The sequence below is a fragment of the Hydra vulgaris genome, chromosome 14, assembly GCF_038396675.1.
Source record: "Hydra vulgaris chromosome 14, alternate assembly HydraT2T_AEP".
In the NCBI taxonomy this organism is placed as follows: domain Eukaryota; kingdom Metazoa; phylum Cnidaria; class Hydrozoa; order Anthoathecata; family Hydridae; genus Hydra; species Hydra vulgaris.
Genome location: NC_088933.1, coordinates 38,484,223 through 38,505,000, shown reverse-complemented (window position 1 = coordinate 38,505,000; position 20,778 = coordinate 38,484,223). Strand labels below are relative to the sequence as shown.

At 29.0% G+C, this 20,778-nt stretch overlaps 1 protein-coding gene across 3 annotated transcripts in view; it reads right to left on the bottom strand.

Moving 5' to 3' along the window:
* The window catches only part of LOC105850306 (uncharacterized), a 110,571-nt gene that overhangs the window by 29,309 nt on the left and 60,484 nt on the right, over window positions 1–20,778 (bottom strand). For all 3 annotated transcript variants that reach the window (XM_065817391.1, XM_065817390.1, XM_065817392.1), the window contains one exon: window positions 2,801–3,073. In XM_065817391.1, the coding sequence (XP_065673463.1) occupies window positions 2,801–3,073 (273 nt within the window). The remainder of the gene's footprint in view (window positions 1–2,800; window positions 3,074–20,778) is intronic.

Below are 20,778 nucleotides of genomic sequence, written 5' to 3'. Positions count from 1 at the left end.
CGTGGTATGAGCAATTTTATTTTTATGTGCCGCTTTAAATTTTGTTTTAATTAAAAAATGTAGTGCAGGGGCGGATGCACCATATTTTGATGTTTCAGATACCTAACTTCCAGATATAGAGAAAACTACAAACATTTATACGTTTATACTTATATCAAATAAGGATGCTTTGCAAAAAACTACGATGATTGGAGCATGGGAACAAAAACCCTTAAACTTTGGCGAGATCTGCCCCAATTTTTTTCTATACTTGTGTTAAATTCATTGAGGATTTCCCTCAGGTATGAGTACATTTGCAAACAGGTTTTTACTCAGATCCCATACAAGACTAAACCCATCCCAAAATAATTCTTGTTCAAAGGATAAACTTTAATGTCAGAGACTCTCCATGCACTAGTTTTTAATCCATTATGAGCTTTTTGATTTACGTCTCACATCTCTTGTTTTGTTGTTGATTTTATGTTTATGCCTGCCACTAACTGACCAATTTTTTATAGGAACGCTATTTTTATAGAGTTTTCATGTTCACTTCATTAGTTCCACAGAAAAAAAACAGTTATATATTAGTATTATTATTATAATATAAATAGTTATAAATCTGTAGCAATAATATAAATATAATATAAATAGTTATATATCCGTAGCAATAATATAAATATAATATAAATAGTTATATATCAGTAGCAATAATATAAATATAATATAAATATTTATATATAAGTAGTAATAATATAAATGTAATATAAATAGTTATATATCAGTAGCAATAATATAAATATAATATAAATAGTAATATATCAGTAGCAATAATATAAATATAATATAAATAGTTATATATCAGTAGCAATAATATAAATATAATATAAATAGTTATATATCAGCAGCAATAATATAAATATAATATAAATAGTTAATAATATAAATATAATATAAATATATATCTAAGATAATACTCATAAAAGTTTGTGATTTGTTCAGTAGGGTGATGAAACTCATTTAATACAAGTTGTCAAGTAGTTGTCTTGTTTAGAGTAGTCGATGCATTCTAGTTAAAGACAGCCATCTTAGATATTAAAATTTTTACCGGCAAAAAGTAGATTACTCTCTGGGATTGATGAAATGGTTGAACCATCTCAAAATTGCAAATGAAAATATTAAGGTCTCCTTTTATGTTTGCAAAAGTTGTTGAAACTTGCAGGAAATGTAAAAAGTAAAACATTATTGCAGCCGTTTGCCCCAATTCTTTGGATTCTCAGATAACTATCAAAAACATGTTTTTCCAGCAACTATTTCACCATCATAACCTGGGTAAAAAACTTTAAAATTAACCAGAAAAAATAGTCAGAAAAAGACTGAAGCAGTTGGTTACCTAAAATCTTTTTGCAAGTTTGATGATTGCTACGCATATTAAATTATCAACATACTGAAATAGATGTTCAAAGAAATCTCCAATAACAATCACTTTAAATTCAAATGCAATGCACTTGATTAAAAAAAACCTAGAGTAAGGGAGACCGGGTCTAGTTGGCAACAAGGGTAAGCTGACAACCGAGTTTATCTATAAAGTCTTTCATCAGAAAGTGTTAGTTGCCATCATTTCATCAGAAAATACCAGTTACATCAGAAAGTGACCGAAATTACAATTGAAACCTTCTTGACTGATTATTTCATCTTTCAATTTAATGTATTTGTGTATGTATGCATGTTTGTATGTATGTATATATGTATGTATGTATGTATGTATGTATGTATGTATGTATGTATGTATGTATGTATGTATGTATGTATGTATGTATGTATGTATGTATGTATGTATGTATGTATGTATGTATGTATGTATGTATGTATGTATGTATGTATGTATGTATGTATGTATGTATGTATGTATGTATGTATGTATGTATGTATGTATGTATGTATGTATGTATGTATGTATGTATGAATGCATGCATGTATGTATGTATGTATGTATGTATGTATGTATGTATGTATGTATGTATGTATGTATGTATGTATGTATGTATGTATGTATGTATGTATGTATGTATGTATGTATGTATGTATGTATGTATGTATGTATGTATGTTTATGCATAGACTTTCTCTGAGATACAAAATAGACTTTAATGGTGCCACAGGACAGTCCATATATAAACAAATATCGCAAGGAACAGTAACAAGAAATTAAAACAATGAGAAGACATTTTTTATTACTTGCCTAGTGCCATTGGACTTGTGTGGCTTTTCAAATAGAAAAAAGGTACCCAGCTTAACGAAATTCACGGTCATTATCAACAATGTACTGTAGACCTCTGCGTTTTAAATTTGAAAAAGAAAGGCATTTTGAAATATATCGATAATATACATATTAGGCAAGATGTTTCAAGTCTCAAATTTCTAAGCACCCTGGACCGCAAAAGTATTTCATTATTTAAGTAAAATTTTCACTAAAAAAAGTACTTTAAATACGCCATCATTAGAAATCAGTTTATTTGATATAGCTTACGTGCAAAATAATTTTGCAATAGCTCATTTGATAGATAATACTTTTATTTAATAATGCAATAAAAAATAAGAAGTTTTAAAAATTATAACAATTTTATGCTTATTAGTAACGCGAAAAATATTATTAAATTGAAAAAAATTTTTTTTTTAAAAAAATACTATTTTTAATAACAGCCTAAAATGCTAACGGCATGATATTTCTTCAGAAATATATACATTTTATAAAAGCCGTTATATCTACCGACAAAAATACCATATATCTTATATTTCTTTTATAATAACCATATAGTACTAACCTTCTGAAAAACAAAAGTACAAAACATTGGTGTATTTAGTAAACCCCAAACACGGGTCGCCATATAAGTCTACGTTGGATTGAATAACACAATAATTGTTTCTGTCACACTTTTTTTGAATAATTCCAGTAATGTTTTGTGAACAGTTTTTCACATTTTTATTTTGACAGTAAGCACAGTTTGTAAGAACAGGACTGAATGTAGCATCCTCAATTTTTATCAAAGTTTGCACTGGACATATTATTTCCTTTGATGACCATTCAATTATCAAAGCTAAAATGAAATAACCCTAAAAGAATTTTTTTAAGATTATATATATATATTATATTTTATTATTATGATATTACAATATAACTAACAGTGCTAGTAAAAGATTTTTCGCCGAAATACACGACTTGCGAATATTTCGCATCTTTATCCACAGTATTATAAATGCTATTACAGAATTAAATATTTAAGCTCCGTAATAATGACTTGCGAAAAAAAATTTGCGAAAAGATCCATTTCGAAAAAATACTTTTGCAACAGTCTCTTACAAAAGTAGTATTTCGAAACTTGTTTTTACGGAGAAGATTATGTTTAGAAGAACTGTTATACGGAGAAGATTATGTTTAGAAGAACTGTTATACAAAACAAAAATAAAATGCTATTATTTATTGTTTAAATAAAAATGTTGCTTAATGATTTTTCAATCATGTAGGAAAAACCTGTTGTACCTTTGGCCACGTTGTACCTTTGGTCACTCTACTCTGTCGGCTTACTATTAGTGAAGTGCCATTTGAAATAATAGTCCATAACGACTCTTCTTGCCGTAAAACATCATACTTGGGATAGATGGTATCGATCCACGAGTAATTATAGATTTTAGCTCTTAAAAGTAAATATTTGTGTTAATTTTATTCTGATTTTAAAAATGTGATAAATTGTTGTTTGATTCATCTACGACATAAACATAACCTAACATCATTTTTTTGTTATGGAAAAGTTTGGATGATTATGTCCGACCGTAAATGGGGATTAAGACGATAATTGTTAAAGAAACCCATCTCGTGTACCTTGAACAGACTAGGGTGTTGTACCTTTGAGCAATAAAAACTAAAGAAAATATGTGACTTTATCTAAATAGTTATAACAGCTGATTTTATTAAAAAAAATTAGTAATACTATTAGTAATACTGCCTGAATATCGTAACTTCGATACACAAATCTTTGCAAGATTGTACGGATTGATTTTTCTAATTTTATTTAGAAAATTGGGATTGCTTACAAAATAGTTTGATTTGTTTTTTTATTGACATAAGGTAGGCCAGAAGTTGCTATATAATATATAACAAGCTAAAATATTAAAGAGGTTCAAACATTGCATGATTTTTTTTATAATAACGTTTCGGTTAAAGGAACAACACGCATCGGTCAAAGGTAAAAATTGACTTCTTTTTTTTAAACGCGGGTAAAAGATACTTCTTGGTCTAAGGAAAAAAAGTCCTAAGTATAATTTTTGAGCAAAATATGAAAGAATATCATATAGTTTGAACGGTTTAAGTTTACTCAATAGACTACGCAAAAAACGCTTTAAAGCAAAAAGTGGTCAAAGTTACAACAGGTTCCCCTATACATATATCTATGGTATGTTTGTATATAACTCATAGTTTCACGCAAATTAGTGACCGTCAAATCAGGGGCAAATCTACGGGGAATTTATATACCTCTTTTCACTCCAAAGTAGGCGATTTTTAAGTTATAGTCAGTTTTTTGAGAAACATAGTGGGTTGGTCGACACATTTGACACATTTCAGAATGGTGATTTTAAGTTTTGAGGAGTCTTTTTTTTAAAAGTCAGCTAGTACTTTTTAAGGATTTACACCCTCATTTTATTAACGAGATTTGCCCCTGAGTCAGATATTACAAATCATAAAAGCATGTCAAAATAATATTTTATGGGCAGCTTTAAAACGAAAAAGTTATGTTGCTTGTTGAATCGTCAAACTATTTTTCATTCGCTATCTTCTTCAGGTTATTATTACATAACCAGCTGATAAATTGTTCTTCGCTTTCTCTATTCAAACAAAAACTCAAACAAAAACTTCTTAACGATGTTAATGAATTAAATTCTTTTTAAGATTTTTTTCTTTTTTTAATTTTTAATTTTTTTTTTCTTTTTTAAGAACTATCTTATTAAGTGGCTATTAATGTATTTTTTGTTTTTAGGCGTAATTATTATTATTATCATTATTTTTATCTTTATTTACGATTTTCTTTTGATTATAGATTAGTAACTGATCTTAATATACTTGTAAAATTTTAATTTTTTTTTAATATGGTACAAAGTAGTTTTAAGTTTAAATTTTAATGGTTGTACACGCTTGCTGATGAAAGCCCGTCGGGGCGTAGTGATAAGGCAAATGATATCTTCTTTCAGCCCTGGTCATGTAGATTTTATTTATATAAACTATACTATAGCAAACTATAGACCAATTTCATTAACGTCAATACCATGCAAAATTCTTGAATCAATCTTAGGTGACAAAATAATGGATTACATGTTAACAAACAATTTATTAAATAGTAACCAACATGGTTTTCGAAAGAACAAAAGCTGTACTACTAATCTACTAGAAACACAAGATATTTTATTTGATGCTATTGAGAATGGCTGGTGTGTTGATATGTTGTATACAGATTTCTCAAAAGCTTTTGATAAAGTACCTCATATGCGATTGATGTTAAAGTTAAAATCATATGGTATTTATGGAGTAATTCTAAATTGGATAGAAGCCTATTTACATAATAGAAAGCAACGAGTAATTTTAGGGGATTGTGTATCAAAATGGCTAACAGTCGAGAGTGGAGTTCCACAAGGTTCTGTCCTCGGGCCTCTTCTATTTCTTATTTTTATAAACGATCTGCCAGACACATTAAAAAATAATATCAAATTATATGCAGATGATAGCAAAATTATAAATATTTTTAAATCGGATGAAGATATTCGCATAAACAAATTACAACAAGATATTGATAATATTATGAAATGGTCGTCATTATGGTTAATGAAATTTAACTATGAAAAGTGTAAAATTATGCACATTGGCTTTAAAAATCCATGTATAACTTATTCAATGTTCGACGCTGAAACTCAACAGAATAATATCTTAGCAACATCAAAAGTAGAACGAGATTTAGGAGTAATGATGCAATCTAATTTAAAATGGACCAGTCATATTGATAAAGCTGTCGGAAAATCAAATCAAATGCTTGCTCTTATTAAACGAACTTTTAAATATTTTGACTCGAATATGGCAAAAAAATTATATACGACTTTTGTAAGACCCCATCTTGAGTTTGCAATCCAAGTATGGTGTCCTTATCTGAAGCAAGACATCTTAAAGTTAGAAAAAGTACAGAGAAGGGCAACAAAACTAGTACCAGCTTTTAAAAAAATGCCATATGAAAAAAGACTACAGTTATTGAAATTAACAACTCTAGAAGAACGTCGTTTAAGAGGAGATCTTATTTTTCAATATAAAATACAGAACGGTTATGAGGAAATAAATTGGATAAACGACTCAATATCTAAAGTTCAATTAAAAACTTACAATTTTCGTAGTCATAACCAAAAGTTAACAAAGGCATACTGTAAGAGTAATGCTAGATATAATTTCTTTTCGTGTAGAGTCGTAAATGCTTGGAATGGTTTACCACCACATATTGTCGAATCAAGAACGATTGACCAATTCAAAAATAAACTTGATAAATCAGATTATTGCAAAAATTATTTATTAAATACTAAATAATATTTATATACATTGAAAAGCAAACAATGCTATTTTTAAAACATTTATAGCTGTTATAGCACAACATCTTCTGTTATTGTGCTCCACAATTGATTTCATCAATTGTCACAGTGTACATTATTATTATTATTATTATTATTATTATTATAAAACGGCGTTGTATTCTTTTTTTTAAGTGAAATAAATAAAGAACTATCCAACTATAGTTGGATAGTTCTTTATTTATTTCACTCAAATTCGTAATGTTAAAGATTTATGATCAAATTTACATTGTTCAAATTCTTTTTGAGTTCATTTTACTTATTATTGTTAACATCATTGAACAGATTTTCAGTGTTCACAAGATAACTTGGTTTAAATATTAGTAGTTGATTTAATTTTTTTCCCTGGATATTACTGTATTGGTTTCTATTTTATGCTATAATAAAACTTGCTATAAATGGATCTTTTAGTTCAGCTCTCATTAATTTTGAATTAATGAGAGCTGAACTAAAAGATCCATTTATATTAAAACGAACTAAAAGATCCATTTATCTTGGTTTGTTTAAATTGATTTTCTGTAGTCTTTTAGAGGACAATATTTCGTTCTTCCTCAGAGGTTTGTTTAGGTTAAAAGATGCCATATATGATAAATTTCTCTATATCATTATAGAATACCTGAAGTCAAAAAATTTCTTTTATAGCTACTTTAATTTTATAAGGTGAAAACATAGTTATGTCACTCAACATCTTTGATTGAAAATATTGCTTCTTAAATTTAAACAACGTGGTATTTTTAACAATTTCTTTGTTGTTTTTTCATTTAGTTTTCAGGTTGGGTAATTTAAATTGTTATGTTTGTTATCTTTTTCATTAACATTTTAATTATAGTTTCACTTTTACGATTCCGACAAATTTTAAATTGTCTTTTGAATTTTCATTCTGATTATAGTTCATCACTTAGGAAATTAGGAAAAACAACATTAGCGAAGCCGCGAGTGTGTTTTTAAACATTTTAAATAATCAAAAAAATCATATGACAAAGAAATCAGTGTCAGTGACGTAGTTGCGATTCAATAATAATTGAAATAATTATCTAAAAAGCCAAAAGTATTTTTAAAACTGTTCGTTATAAACCACCTAATGATAAATTTGTTGAACAACAAAAACACTTAAAGAATACATTACCAAAACTTATTAAAAGCTCATTTAACAGGGAATCTTAATATAGAAAAATGGGTAATCTATATACGCTGTTCTAAAAACAGGTTGTTTACCTTAGCAACCATTATTTAAATTTTTGAATGTTTATATAATAGACATTAAAAATTTAATTAATGGTTGCTAATGTAAACAATCTGTTTTTAGACCAGCGTAATATTTGTTATAAACAAACAATCGCGCGTACCTGCAGTAATTTGACAATGTTGTCAATATAGTTATGGACAACATCTGACAATTACTGAACTGTCAAATTGAACACTGAAGTTATCACTTTAGAAATTTATTTAACTCTTTAACTACTGAATCTTTTATTATTATTATTATTATTATCATTATTATTATTATTATTATTATTATTATTATTATTTTAATTTTGTTTAAGTGCCCCAAGAAGTCTTTACGGTCTTACCACAGAGCACATGTCGCGTGAAAAAAAGCAAACAATGTCGTAGTGCGATTCAATAACAATTTAAATAATCATCCAAAAAACCAAAAGTATTTTTAAAACTGCTCCTTTATGCAGCCAATCATAAAGTTTTGTGAATTGTTTATAGAAATAAGTTTATAGAAATAATTTCAAGGGGGAAATATTGATGTAAATAATGTTAATAGTAATGGTGTCAATATGGTAGGCTCTTGGTACCATTACTTGCTTCACAAAAGTGAAACAAGTAATGGTACCAAGTGGATACTCAAAATGTGCCAATGGCTACAGGTTTATTGATATAGAATTTCTTGCATTCATTTTTGATAAACTTGGGTGTCCAGAGTGTTTGCAACTATCACAGTTGTCGTGAAGCGAGAATAAAAAGTCTTGCAAGGGAGATATGCATCAAATTTATCTTTAATCACCATCAAATTTATCATCAAATTTATCTTTAAATTTAATCATCAAATTTATCTTTAAATTGTGTTTGTGGTTTCAAATTAGACTTTGACACACCAAAAAATGTAGCAGGGTATGATATTAATAAAAGATTGGTGTATGCCGGTTTATCACTCTTATGAATATCCCAAAAGGATTATAAATAATAAAATAAAAACAATAAAAGGTATAATGTTATTAACAAAATTACAACCACAATTAACAACAAACTGTTGCTATTGAAAGTACGAATGAAGCTGTACAAGAAATCAGGAAAGGGAAATCTCCTAATGAAATTGTAGATATTGGAGTTTCTGTTGATGGGACATGGCAAAATAAGGGATTTAGTTCACACAATGGGCTATTTATAGAAATAAACAAGAAACCTTCAAGGGAAAACCCTTTCAAAAAGTAATAACTTTTTTTTAATTTTATTTTTTTTCAGATTTATTTTTTTTCAGATAAAAGTAAATTGAAAATAAAAACAATGTAAAAGCAATGAAAACTTAATTCAAAAATCACTTTTTTTATATTATTAAATTAAATTTTTTTACAACCACCTAAGTTCAAAACTACCTAGCAACGCTCTTAGTTACAGAAAAAATTGTCAATGAAATACTTCTAGTTTTGTTAGAAATGCTTTCCACTAATCCAAAAGCCATATTTTAAAACCACATATTTGATAAAGAGTGCTAAAACAAGTCATCTTTTCAGGCTTCTACACAACTAACTTGTTGTAAAGATTTTGTGATTCTCAAAATAACATTCAACTACAAATATTTTGCTACATAAAAATGCTTAAAATTTACAATTCAATCGATTTAGCTAACAAATTTTTATAATGGACTTCGAAGCGAAAGTACTCGATTCGAAAATGCTACATCCAAAAGCCCTAATTTCGTATATAGCAAAAAAGCTTTATTTTGAAATTTGATCTGCGAAATGCTATATTTTGGAATGAGTACTTGTGAAATGAACATCTGAGGTTTTAAATGTTTTGTTTATTTCTGTACGAAAAAAGTTAATTTTTCATTTTCAATATCTCTTTTCAAGGATAAGTTTTTTTTTCCCGAATTCTACAAAACCTTCCAGTCAACAACTCTAGTTAAAGAGAAGTTCCACAAAATATTGACTTGTTAAAATTAATTTTAGTAAGAAGTAAAAATTCTCAGAACTAATTTTAAGATGCTATACTAAAAATTGGATTTGCGTATTTATATTAAACTCTCATAATTGTATCAAGTTAAGTCAAATCTAAGTTTAGCAAACAACGAGTCTTTGTGCCATGAACTTATTAATAAAACCGCAAAAAAGGTTATTGTCCATGCTTTATACCACAATCCGGATCAATTCGACTACATTAAAAGTGCTGTTAAAATAAAAGCGGAGAGCAATATTTTAAAATTGGTTTTATGTAGGTAGTGTAGGCTTTTATGATAAAATGATAATCAGAACTTTTAAAACACTTATGGATTAAATATCATCGAATGTTTCGTGCACGGAGGATATTTGAAATATGATTGTTGCAATTTAAGTAAGAATACTTTAGTAACTTACAGACTTGTCGTTATGCCATAGTTACCTGCAATAATTTAATAATAGTGCTACCTAAAAAGCTGTGGTACGTATACTAGGGTTACGACTTTTTTTCAACCCCATGCTCCTGTACTGTAGTTTGATGAACTTTTACCTAAAAAGCACAAAATGAACTATTATTTGCATATCTCTTGAAAAAAGTTCACCCCGCCATTGAAAAACCTATTTTGAAATAAAACCGATTTTTTAATGGCGGGGTGAACTTTTTTTAAAAGATATGCAAATAATAGTTCATTTCGTGCTTTTTAGGTAAAAGTTCATCAAACTACAGTACAGGAGCATGAGGTTGAAAAAAAGTCATAACGCTCATATATCAAAAGCTAAAAAGCTGTGATGTGTATACATTGTATACACATTACAGCTTTTTAGCTACTTATATCGACTACGGCATGTTAATTTGAATATGTTTTAATATAATTGCTAAATAAAAACTCACGTCATGTATATGCATATAGCTATGACGATAGTTGGGTATAGTCACATAGTAGCTTTTGAACTGTCGTTATAGAGTAGCTAGCAGCAAAGCAACGATATGTAGCAATTGATATATCGTAACAACATCGTAAGTTATAAGGCTACGATATGCAGTCGTATATCGATAATGCGAGAAAAAGAACATCGCTTAAAAATTCTGATATCGCTAGCTAGTGGCTAGCTCATTTTCCACCGGGTATTTTCTATAACTTATAAAAAAGTAATTTATAATCGTGTTTACACTTACTGACTTTAAACAACTAATATATCATGGCCAACGCTACTGGAGTGGGGGAGAGGGATGGGGTGCAGGCCTTCCCAATTTCTTGTTTTCCTGAAGGACTTTTTTTTGTTTCAAAAATTTCATAATAAAGAGGACTTTTTTTTAGAAATTGACAATTGCGCCCCACTACTTCAAAACCCGTGATGTTGGTCCAAAAAGATGCTCAATTGAGAATGTTATCAATGAACTGACATTTGAAACATTTCAATCTTTCCATAAAAGTTGAATCTACATGGTGTATTTATTTAAGCATTGAAAAGACATTTGACACATTTGACCACGGAGTTTTGTCATTAAAATTAAAACATTATGGTTTCAAAAGACTAATGTATTAATGGGTTAAAAGATAACCGGGTAGCAAGGTTTTTTTTTTTCTTTTGTGGTTATTAAGGTGCTCCCAGAAGTCCTCACGGTCTTATCACAGAGCACTGTGGAATAAATATTAGCTAAGAAGTTTACGCCTCCTTTCTTAACAATGTTGCCTATTGAGCTAGAACCGAGCTCTTGATTTTCTGATCAAGAACTGTAACCGCTACAACACGGCTGCATAACCATTAAAACGCTAGCACTGAGAACGGCGGCTTAAACTAATGAGGTACTGATGTAACTTAAGTCATAAAAATGAAAGCAAATGTTCTTGATGTTAAATGTGAGATCTCTCAGGGAAAAATTCTAGAACCGTCACCTTTTTAAATTTATATCAATGAGGTATTAAGCCTTATCTAAAGTATATGTAATAGTGTATGTTGATGGTACGACTTATGTTGTAAAACAATTATAATTTAAAAATGATGTTCGGCACAATATATACTCAACTGAAAAAATTTAACTTATGGTTTAGAGCAAACAAACTGTCTTAAAACTGTAAAAAAATTATTTTTTTTTAAACATCATTTCCCACAACGCTTCAAGCAACCACTTTTAGAAAGTACTAGAAAAAAAAGATGAAGTTTACAAAGCAAGATAACAATTAACAGACAACTTAAAAGATTGCAAATTATATGAATCAGTTAAACAAGATGAAGGTAGCAAACGCCACAGAACTGATGTTCGATGAAAAAAATTAGGCAAATTAGAACAATTATAGCACTTAGGAACAATCACAGTAAAAAGATAAGACTTATTTGAATGACGAGTAGCACGAGAATGAATTTTATTAGGTGGCGCAAGAGACATTAACTCTTTAGAGCAGCGCCCACCATAACATTTATGGAAATGAGAAAGAGAAGCACCATTACGACAGTTTGACAATCGTTAAAGGTTGGCTGCAAGAGAAGGTCTAAGTATGTTTAGAATGTGTTTTTACACCTTGTCTAAATGAGAAAGGACATCATTCAAGAAACTGCATATGGCAACAGTATTCCATACAAGGACAAATTTTAGATTTATATTAAAAAAGATATTAAGATAAAGATTAACAGAATCCGCAGTAAGAAAGTGGCACAATAAAAAGGGGCACGATAAAGAGATGCAGCTTAAGCAGATGCTAACTTTGCAATTGATTTGATGATTTCCAAAAAAGAATTGAGAGTTAATCCTCGAAGACAAAGGGTAGATGACTCATCAGGTATATTATTGTTCATAAACATAGGAAGATTCAGGTTGTTGCGATAACAATTAGCTAAAAAGAGTTGAGTTTTATTTAAGTTAGAGCTTACCAGCCATTACCCCATGCTGTAGGAGTTCTTTTTCAAGCTCAAATGCCCCCTCCAAACTATCAGAGAGTTTTGATTTCTTATCAAGACAAAAATAAATGGCAGTATCATTAGCAAACAATGCCACCTTAGATGCGAGACTTTCAAGGAGATTGTTAATGTAAATTTAAAAAAATCACTTTAGACACAGTAGCTGGAGTGATACCAATGTCAAGCAATGAAACAGCCGTCGGCTATATCAGGTAGGATGTAACTAGTGGAATAAAGAGATAAGATTGATGCAAAATTCTTAGCAACTAATTCATCTTTGTATTTAGGTAAGGTAACAAAATCTGAACGAAAGAGGAGGAATAACAGGTTTGTCTTTATTATAGACTCTGTCAAAGATTCTCCAGAAGACTTTGGACCCTAATTTTTGAGATGAAATCTTAAAAATTAAAAGTTGGAATTGTTGAGAGGGAATAAATGATTCCATGCCTGAACCCAAGAAGTTATATAAGAAGCACATTTGTCAGCAGGAAGACAGAAGATTCAACCCAAGGTCCATCACATAGAAAATCAAGGAAAGTGTCTCAGTCAGCTTTAAGTTAGAAGTTAGAAGTAAGATGATAAGAGAATTCTGATGATAAAAAGAGAGTTGGAAAGTTAACTATTTGTGTTGGAAATTGAAAAAGTCAGTAGTTGTGGGACTTAACGCCTTAAGAGTCGCTGACAATGTAAGCAAACCATTCATTCTGATGGGCATTAAAGTTACCACCAAAAATGATATTGGCTGAAGGATAAAGAGAAAAGGCGTAGTCAATTTGATCAGAAATAACATCAAAAAGAGTGCAGCCTTGAGATGAAAGAAAGCGATATAGAACAAAATAAAAGTAATAGAGTAAAAGAATAGTCTGTGGATTTAAACCTAGTTTCCCGACAAGCCGGTGAATATTTCACGAATGTAAATCCCCAGACTAGTTATGTGACAATTGAAATTTTTACAAGTTAAAGAAAAATAAAACATCAACACTAAGATCAAAAGATAAGACAATTAATCTTAAATTAATTTTTTAAAGAGCCAGTAGGTCTGGTGAACTTATAGAAAAAGCTCAACACAAGACAGGTTACTTTGAAGACCTCGAATATTAGTGAATAATAAATTTAAAGAACTTGATAATGACGATGGATCTTTGTATTTTATAGTTTTTAATACTTTAGTCATTATTTAAATTGTTTAAAGAACTTGATTCAAAGCACCGTTAGTACTCAGTACACTTTCTAAAAATCCTTGCAATTGCCTTATTATTATCAATGGATCCGAAGCCGTAACAAAAGGCTTCAAAAGTTGCTTTGATTATGGACACCAAAAATTCGAACAAGAACACCATCCATAGGCAATATAGCACTATTAGTTCTCTGGTATTTTATAGCTGTTGATGAAATTAGCTTCTCTGAGAGCAGAATTCTGGAAACCTGACTACCAACCGGCCTCAGAAACATAAAAGTGAGTTTGAGAGCTGTATTCTCATTATAAGATAATAAAATGAGTCGCCTAGTCTTAAAAACATAGATACAGGCAAAACCTATACCACGCCTCAAGAAGATCCAACATCCTAAACTGGAAACAATGTATTATAAATACAATTACGCTAGTCTAACAAATTAGGAAGAGGTGCGAATCTGGTTAACAGTTAGAATCTGTTTAGCCCTTAAGTTTTTGCATATAAGGTCCTGCATGTAATGTCCGCTTAAGAACCCCAAGATTGGGGTTGTGTTAAGTCAGAGTTGGCATTTCCAAGCCTTTGCCGAAAAAAGCGTATCCTATAAGGTTGTAAGTGATGAAACAGGTTGTATGGGTTACATGTTACCAGTAGCAGGATATCCTCACCTGACATTATTTTGATTTTTTTAATTAATTGATTTAAAACTTATTAGAAAAATAATACATAATAGTTACATGTTTTTTCATAAATCAGCTAATGAACAAGTTTTTAGATAAAAAATCTAGAATTGCTCTCTAATCAAAGAACGATAAAAATGTGAAAAATATACAAAATTTCTTGTTGGACTAGTAAACCGTTGAACTAAAACTTGTCTCTAAGAAATCATATAGGCCAAATTGAAATAAAAATGTTGTCTGCAATAGACATTTTTTTAAAATCTTGATTACTTTTTGATTTTAGTTCACAAAACAAACTTAATTTTAGTCTAATCCCTTGTCACATTCATCTCTCAAATATGCTAATATAGTATAGGCTAATACACATATTACAGAATTATTTAAACGACAAAGAATTAATAAATAAAAATTCTAATCATACTAATGTGATGAAAAATATGTCCTACATTTGAAAAAACTTAATTTGATTCAGATTCTAGTTTTACGTTCAAATAAAAAAATAATGTGCTATCAAATAATTTTTAGATAATTTTTATTTACATTTTCGCCAACAAATTCGCAAAGTTATAACTTGCGTTAAGAAAGTTTCTTTAATTTTTTTGATTTAGCATTTTTTTGAGTAACTAGAAAATGCTAAACCTCCTTTGGTTTTCTATTTTAGGTATTTTAGGCTCTGTCATTCTCAGATAAAAATTGAAACATTTTAAATTATTTTTAGAAGTATTCTAATGACAGAATAGATTTTAGTGTCTCTTTGAAAAATGTTAGCTTAAATGTATATAAAAGGTCAATAACAGGCTCATCATTGTCTTTATAATTGAAATGGCTTGTTTGTTTTCGGAGCTGTTTATTTTGAAATTATGAAAATATTTCTAAGTCTTCTGCGAGTGTTTTTGCCTTAACAAAAGTGTGCTTAAATTCAGTGTTTCTGTGTTTGTTCAACCAACTTAAACATTTTTCAAATGAGCAAAGAGCTATCGGTAGGTGTACTGATTGACTTTGAAGTTCTTTACTTACAAAGTTTACTTGAATGAATAAGTAATACCAAAAAACCAGAGTCAATAAAAACTTATAATCTCGTGTTTGGTTTCCAAGTGATTCAGCTTTTGATTCGTGGATTCTCGGAGATTTTTGATAATGCAAAAAAAACATTTTCAGTTTTCCCTATTTGGAATCTTACTGCTTAACACTTTGCTTCCGATGTTCCCACCTGACTTAAAAAATTGGTTTTACAGTAAGTTCTTTTACATAATTAGCCATCTTTTTGTAGATGCTGAATATAAAACATACAGGGGTTGAAGAATACCAAAAGTTGTTAAAGCTTTAGGGCAAATTTTGACTATATGTCAAAACTATTATCTCCCTATAGGAGATAGTAGTTTTGACTTATAAATGGTGTAACAAATGCTCTCAAATTTTCCATTTGCATTCTAGCATGCACCCCTGAAATATTTTCCTTTATGTTAGAACCATATCATAGTCTTGCCCTTGGATGTCATTTATGTTCAGGCCTAAAGATTTAATTTCTTGCTTCAACAAATAGTATAGATTTTCCCCTGTACCGCTCTCTAATGTTTAAATTTAAAAAACTGTTCATAACATATAGAAATATTTCTTAGGGTAAGACACATTGGTTCTGTATGACTGATGTCTGGAATAGAGTCAAGAATCACAGAAAAATACTTTCTATATTTTACTCGCTCCATAATTTTATCTTGAATTTTATTGCTTATCACGTTTGTAATTTCATTTTGGATTATTTTACTTAGACAATGTTCATTAGTTGTTATACTGGAAATTTTATGTAGACGGTCTTGCATTTTTGGATCAATTTTTTAAAATACCTATAACATTTCCATTTCTTGCATCACCTAATTTTCCAACAGATCCTCCAAATGCATTATTGCTTTCAGATGAAAACTAAACCATAGAAAATAGACTTTTCAAAGTTTTATACAAACGAGTTTTTTTTTGGTTGAGCAGCTTTTGCTGCACTTTATTGATTGTTTGCTCAGCAGGTAGTCTTTTGTAAAGATCTGAACATTTAAACATAGCTATTAAATAATCTGTCGAATTTTCATGTAGTGGTAGTCATCTGTGTACATTTGATCAGTTATAAAATCAAGAAGTAGAAAATGTACCAGTTGAAACACTAAATTAATGACAATAAAAACAAAATATTCTATCCTTTGACTCAATGTATATTATCGGTGGACAAATAATTATTTCTCCATTTGTAAGCCTACTTTTCAAATGCCCTTTTGAAAAATGTCTTGACAGGAAAAATGATGTAAATAAGGTTTTGATGGTTGTTTTCTTAACTAAATAGTCTCTTATCTATTGATTTATTATCTCAGACCAAGCAGCAGGACCATCTGTTATACTCGTTCTTTATTAAAATATTTTTCTTTACTCTCAGTCGTATTGGGTTGTATTGTTTCCACTGTAATGCTTAGTTTAAGATTAATCTATTTGGGTATTTTGTTTATTATCTTTTGCAGTTATTTTCTTCTTCATTTTTGTCATTAGTTTTATTTTTATTTGTAAATTTCTTTTATAACTTTTCCATTTTTCGTTATTTTTGTTTTCATTATTTTCTTCTTGATCTTTATTATAATCTTTTTATTTATTTTTTCTGGATTTTTTCCATTATTTTCTTTTGGATCTTTTTCTTTTTTTTCATTTCGTTATATGGCAGCATTGCTTAATTATAAGTATTCACTTTAACTTTTTCTTTTTGCAGTTGATTTTCTTTTTGTACAACTACATTTTCTTCTAATATCTCTATCTCGTTTGTTGGTTTCCACATCTAGTCAACACAGTAAAAAATACCTAAAGTTATAAAATGCACTTTTAGAAAATCATATACACTCTATTGATTGACTGGCTAGATTAATTTAAAGTTGACAAACAAGATTTGTGAAATAAATTTTTGATTAACAAATTTGTCAAAACCTTATATTTTGATTCGTTTCTATCTATTTTTCGAACGAAAAAGATCAACTAAAGTTTTTAATAGTATAATGCTGTTGTAGTTTTTAATAGTATAATGCTGTTGTAGTTTTTAATAGTATAATGGTGTTGTAGTTTTTAATAGTATAATGCTGTTATAGTTTTTAATAGTATAATGCTGTTGTAGTTTTTAATAGTATAATGCTGTTGTAGTTTTTAATAGTATAATGCTGTTATAGTTTTTAATAGTAAAATGCTGTTGTAGTTTTTAATAGTATAATGCTGTTGTAGTTTTTAATAGTATAATGCTGTTGTAGTTTTTAATAGTATAATGCTGTTGTAGTTTTTAATAGTATAATGCTGTTGCATTGCTTCAATTATATATTTTTATAGTTATTTAATATAGAAAATTTACTCGTTTTTTGAACACGTGTTTTGAGTAGAAAATATTACAACATATCAATAAATACTCTAAATTCTTGCGTAATTAATGTTTTGAGAATAGTCGACTAATGGTTTGAGAATTTGTAAAAAAAAAATTCATATAATTTTAATACTAAAGTATTCAAAAATAAAGTGGCTCCAAAACTGAATTAAAAGCAACTTATTTGTCTTTTCTATTCTTTTACTAGCATTCTAACCCAATGGGCACACTTTAGGTCCGTTTGTCCAAGTCCAAAATGGTACGTCTTTGGACGCCCAAAGACATATCATTTTTGGCTTGGACGTTTTCGGCGTCGAAAAACGTCCAAGTCCAAAATGGAACGTCCTCGGACGTCCATTAGATGTCCGCATTCTAAAGACAATCACATATTATATAAATATAATATATCATTGTCTAAAGGAGGTTTCTCGTCTCTGTATGCTACTTTTACGCATGCGTGAATATAAAATATTTTCAAAATGGTTAAATATAAAATATTAAGTTAAAAAAACATAGTTTGAAATTTGTCAATTTTTCAACTTATTCAATATCTATAACTATTTATGGTTGAACAATATTGCTGTATAATAATGTCTTTTTATTTAGATTATAAATTTTAGTTTACAAATATGGATTATAAACGGTAATCAAATAGACAAAATATTTAATATATAATAGTAATAGTTGTGGTGTTGTAACGCGCTTGCTTTTTAAACAAGAAAATCCATGTTTGATACCCACCACGTCCCTTAAAGTACCGTGCTCAACTTATATCTAACCACATCGGCCTTGTTTGTCAGGGTTGGTGTTTAAGTTAAGTGTTTAGTTAAAAGCTAAAAGTTTATATATATATATATTTATATATATATATATATATATATATATATATATATATATATATATATATATATATATATATATATTAGTACTTGAAAAGACTTGTAAAATAAAAGCTGATTAATTCAATATTTAATCGTGCTTTTAACTTATTTTAATAATTTTTAAGGTAACTTAAATGAGAGGTGTGGAATGAGCGACTTCACGTAAAACAGTTTAAAATGTTATGAATACTATCATGGAATACAGGCAATATTTAGCGAGGATGGAAGGAAAGAAAAAAGTAAATTTACGAGCACTCCTTATTATAAATGCATAAAAAGTGATTATTGAATGCGAGTTTTTAGCTATTGGATTTTATATAAGACTGAATTTTTTTGTTAACAGTAAATAGTAGAACGTGAAACAGTGGTACATTGCTCATTTTCTCCTATTCATTATTTGCAAATATATTTGCATACATAAAAAAACAAATTAAAATAAAATAATTATTATTTTAATTTAGTTTTTTTATGTTTGACTTTCTAAAACTAATAACAAGTATTTTAATATGAATTTTTATTGCTGATGTTTTTTAGTTTGTTGACTTTTTGGAAATCAAAGTCAAAAGCAAAGTTTTTTTACTTTACTTTTGAATTTAATTGGTTATTTTTGGTTTTCTAAAACATGCTCTATGATTGACAGACAATTTTGTAATAAATATTATTTCTTTAGATACTATTGTTGGTGGCAAAATTGGTTATGATACAAGCAACATCGAGTGTGCAATTGGCAACATATTAAAAAAAGCCTAAAAAATAATGTTTTCGCTAGATTGTATTTAAATATTAATACCGTCAAAAATATGATTATTTAAATTTTTTTTCTAATAACTTGTTTCAATACCGGCATTTTATTATTTATGCAATAACCTTATTATCATCCTAATGCCACACGTGTTGAATTTCTAAATACGTGTATTTTCAATTTAGGCCTTGTGGGAAAAAGCATACTATATTTCTTATATTAAGACTCCCTTTTTTATAGTTGTTAGAAATGGAGTCGCTGTGAGAATAGGCTGAATAAAATTAAACGATGAATGAACGGAAAAAATTTGAACGTCCAATAGCGTCTATTGTGGACCTCCGAACGGACTGTTTTGGACGTTCTTGGACGTACTTTAGAGGTCCGAAATGGACGGACCAAAGTCGTTTCATTTGGTACGTCCAAGGACATCCATTTTGAACGTCCGAACGGACCATTTTGGACATTCTTGGATGTACTATGGATGTCCATGTGCTTATTGGGAAAGGTCTCCGCGAAACCCGACGCGATTGCGTCACTCACGTCACCGCTTATCCGGCTTTGTTGATGTAACTTACTTTATATGCTAAATGAAATAAGGCTGTAATTGTTTGTGTACAATCCTGGTAATGCTTTATTTTTTAAAAAAGGTTGAGATAGTGAAACTATTTGTTTTTCGAGATATGTCTAAAAAGTATACTTAAGAGTTTTGCCTATAAAAAATATGCATCTCTCTCTGGTATTTTACTTTAAAGTTAACTGGTAATGACTATATGCTATCAAAACATGACTGACATGATTTTGAATAAAGTTAAAAGGCTTTTAAAATATTTAAAAGTACTTATACATTTAGTGCTATAAAATTTTAGGAGATGTATGTGTGTATACACATGCCTACACACATGCCTACACACACATGCCTATACACACATATCCACACACACACACACACACACACACACACACACACACACACACACACACACACACACACACACACACACACACACACACACACACATACACACGCACACACATATCTCTCAGTTTTCCTTTTGCTAGAATCAAAGCGATGCTTCCTTTAAATAAAAGGCTCATATCGAACATTATTATAACAAAAAAGCTAATCACACATTTCAGTAGACCCTTGTAACTAGACTTCTTACTTAGAAGATGTTAACAACTTAGTTGAGAGCATATTTTATAATAAATATATATATATATATATATATA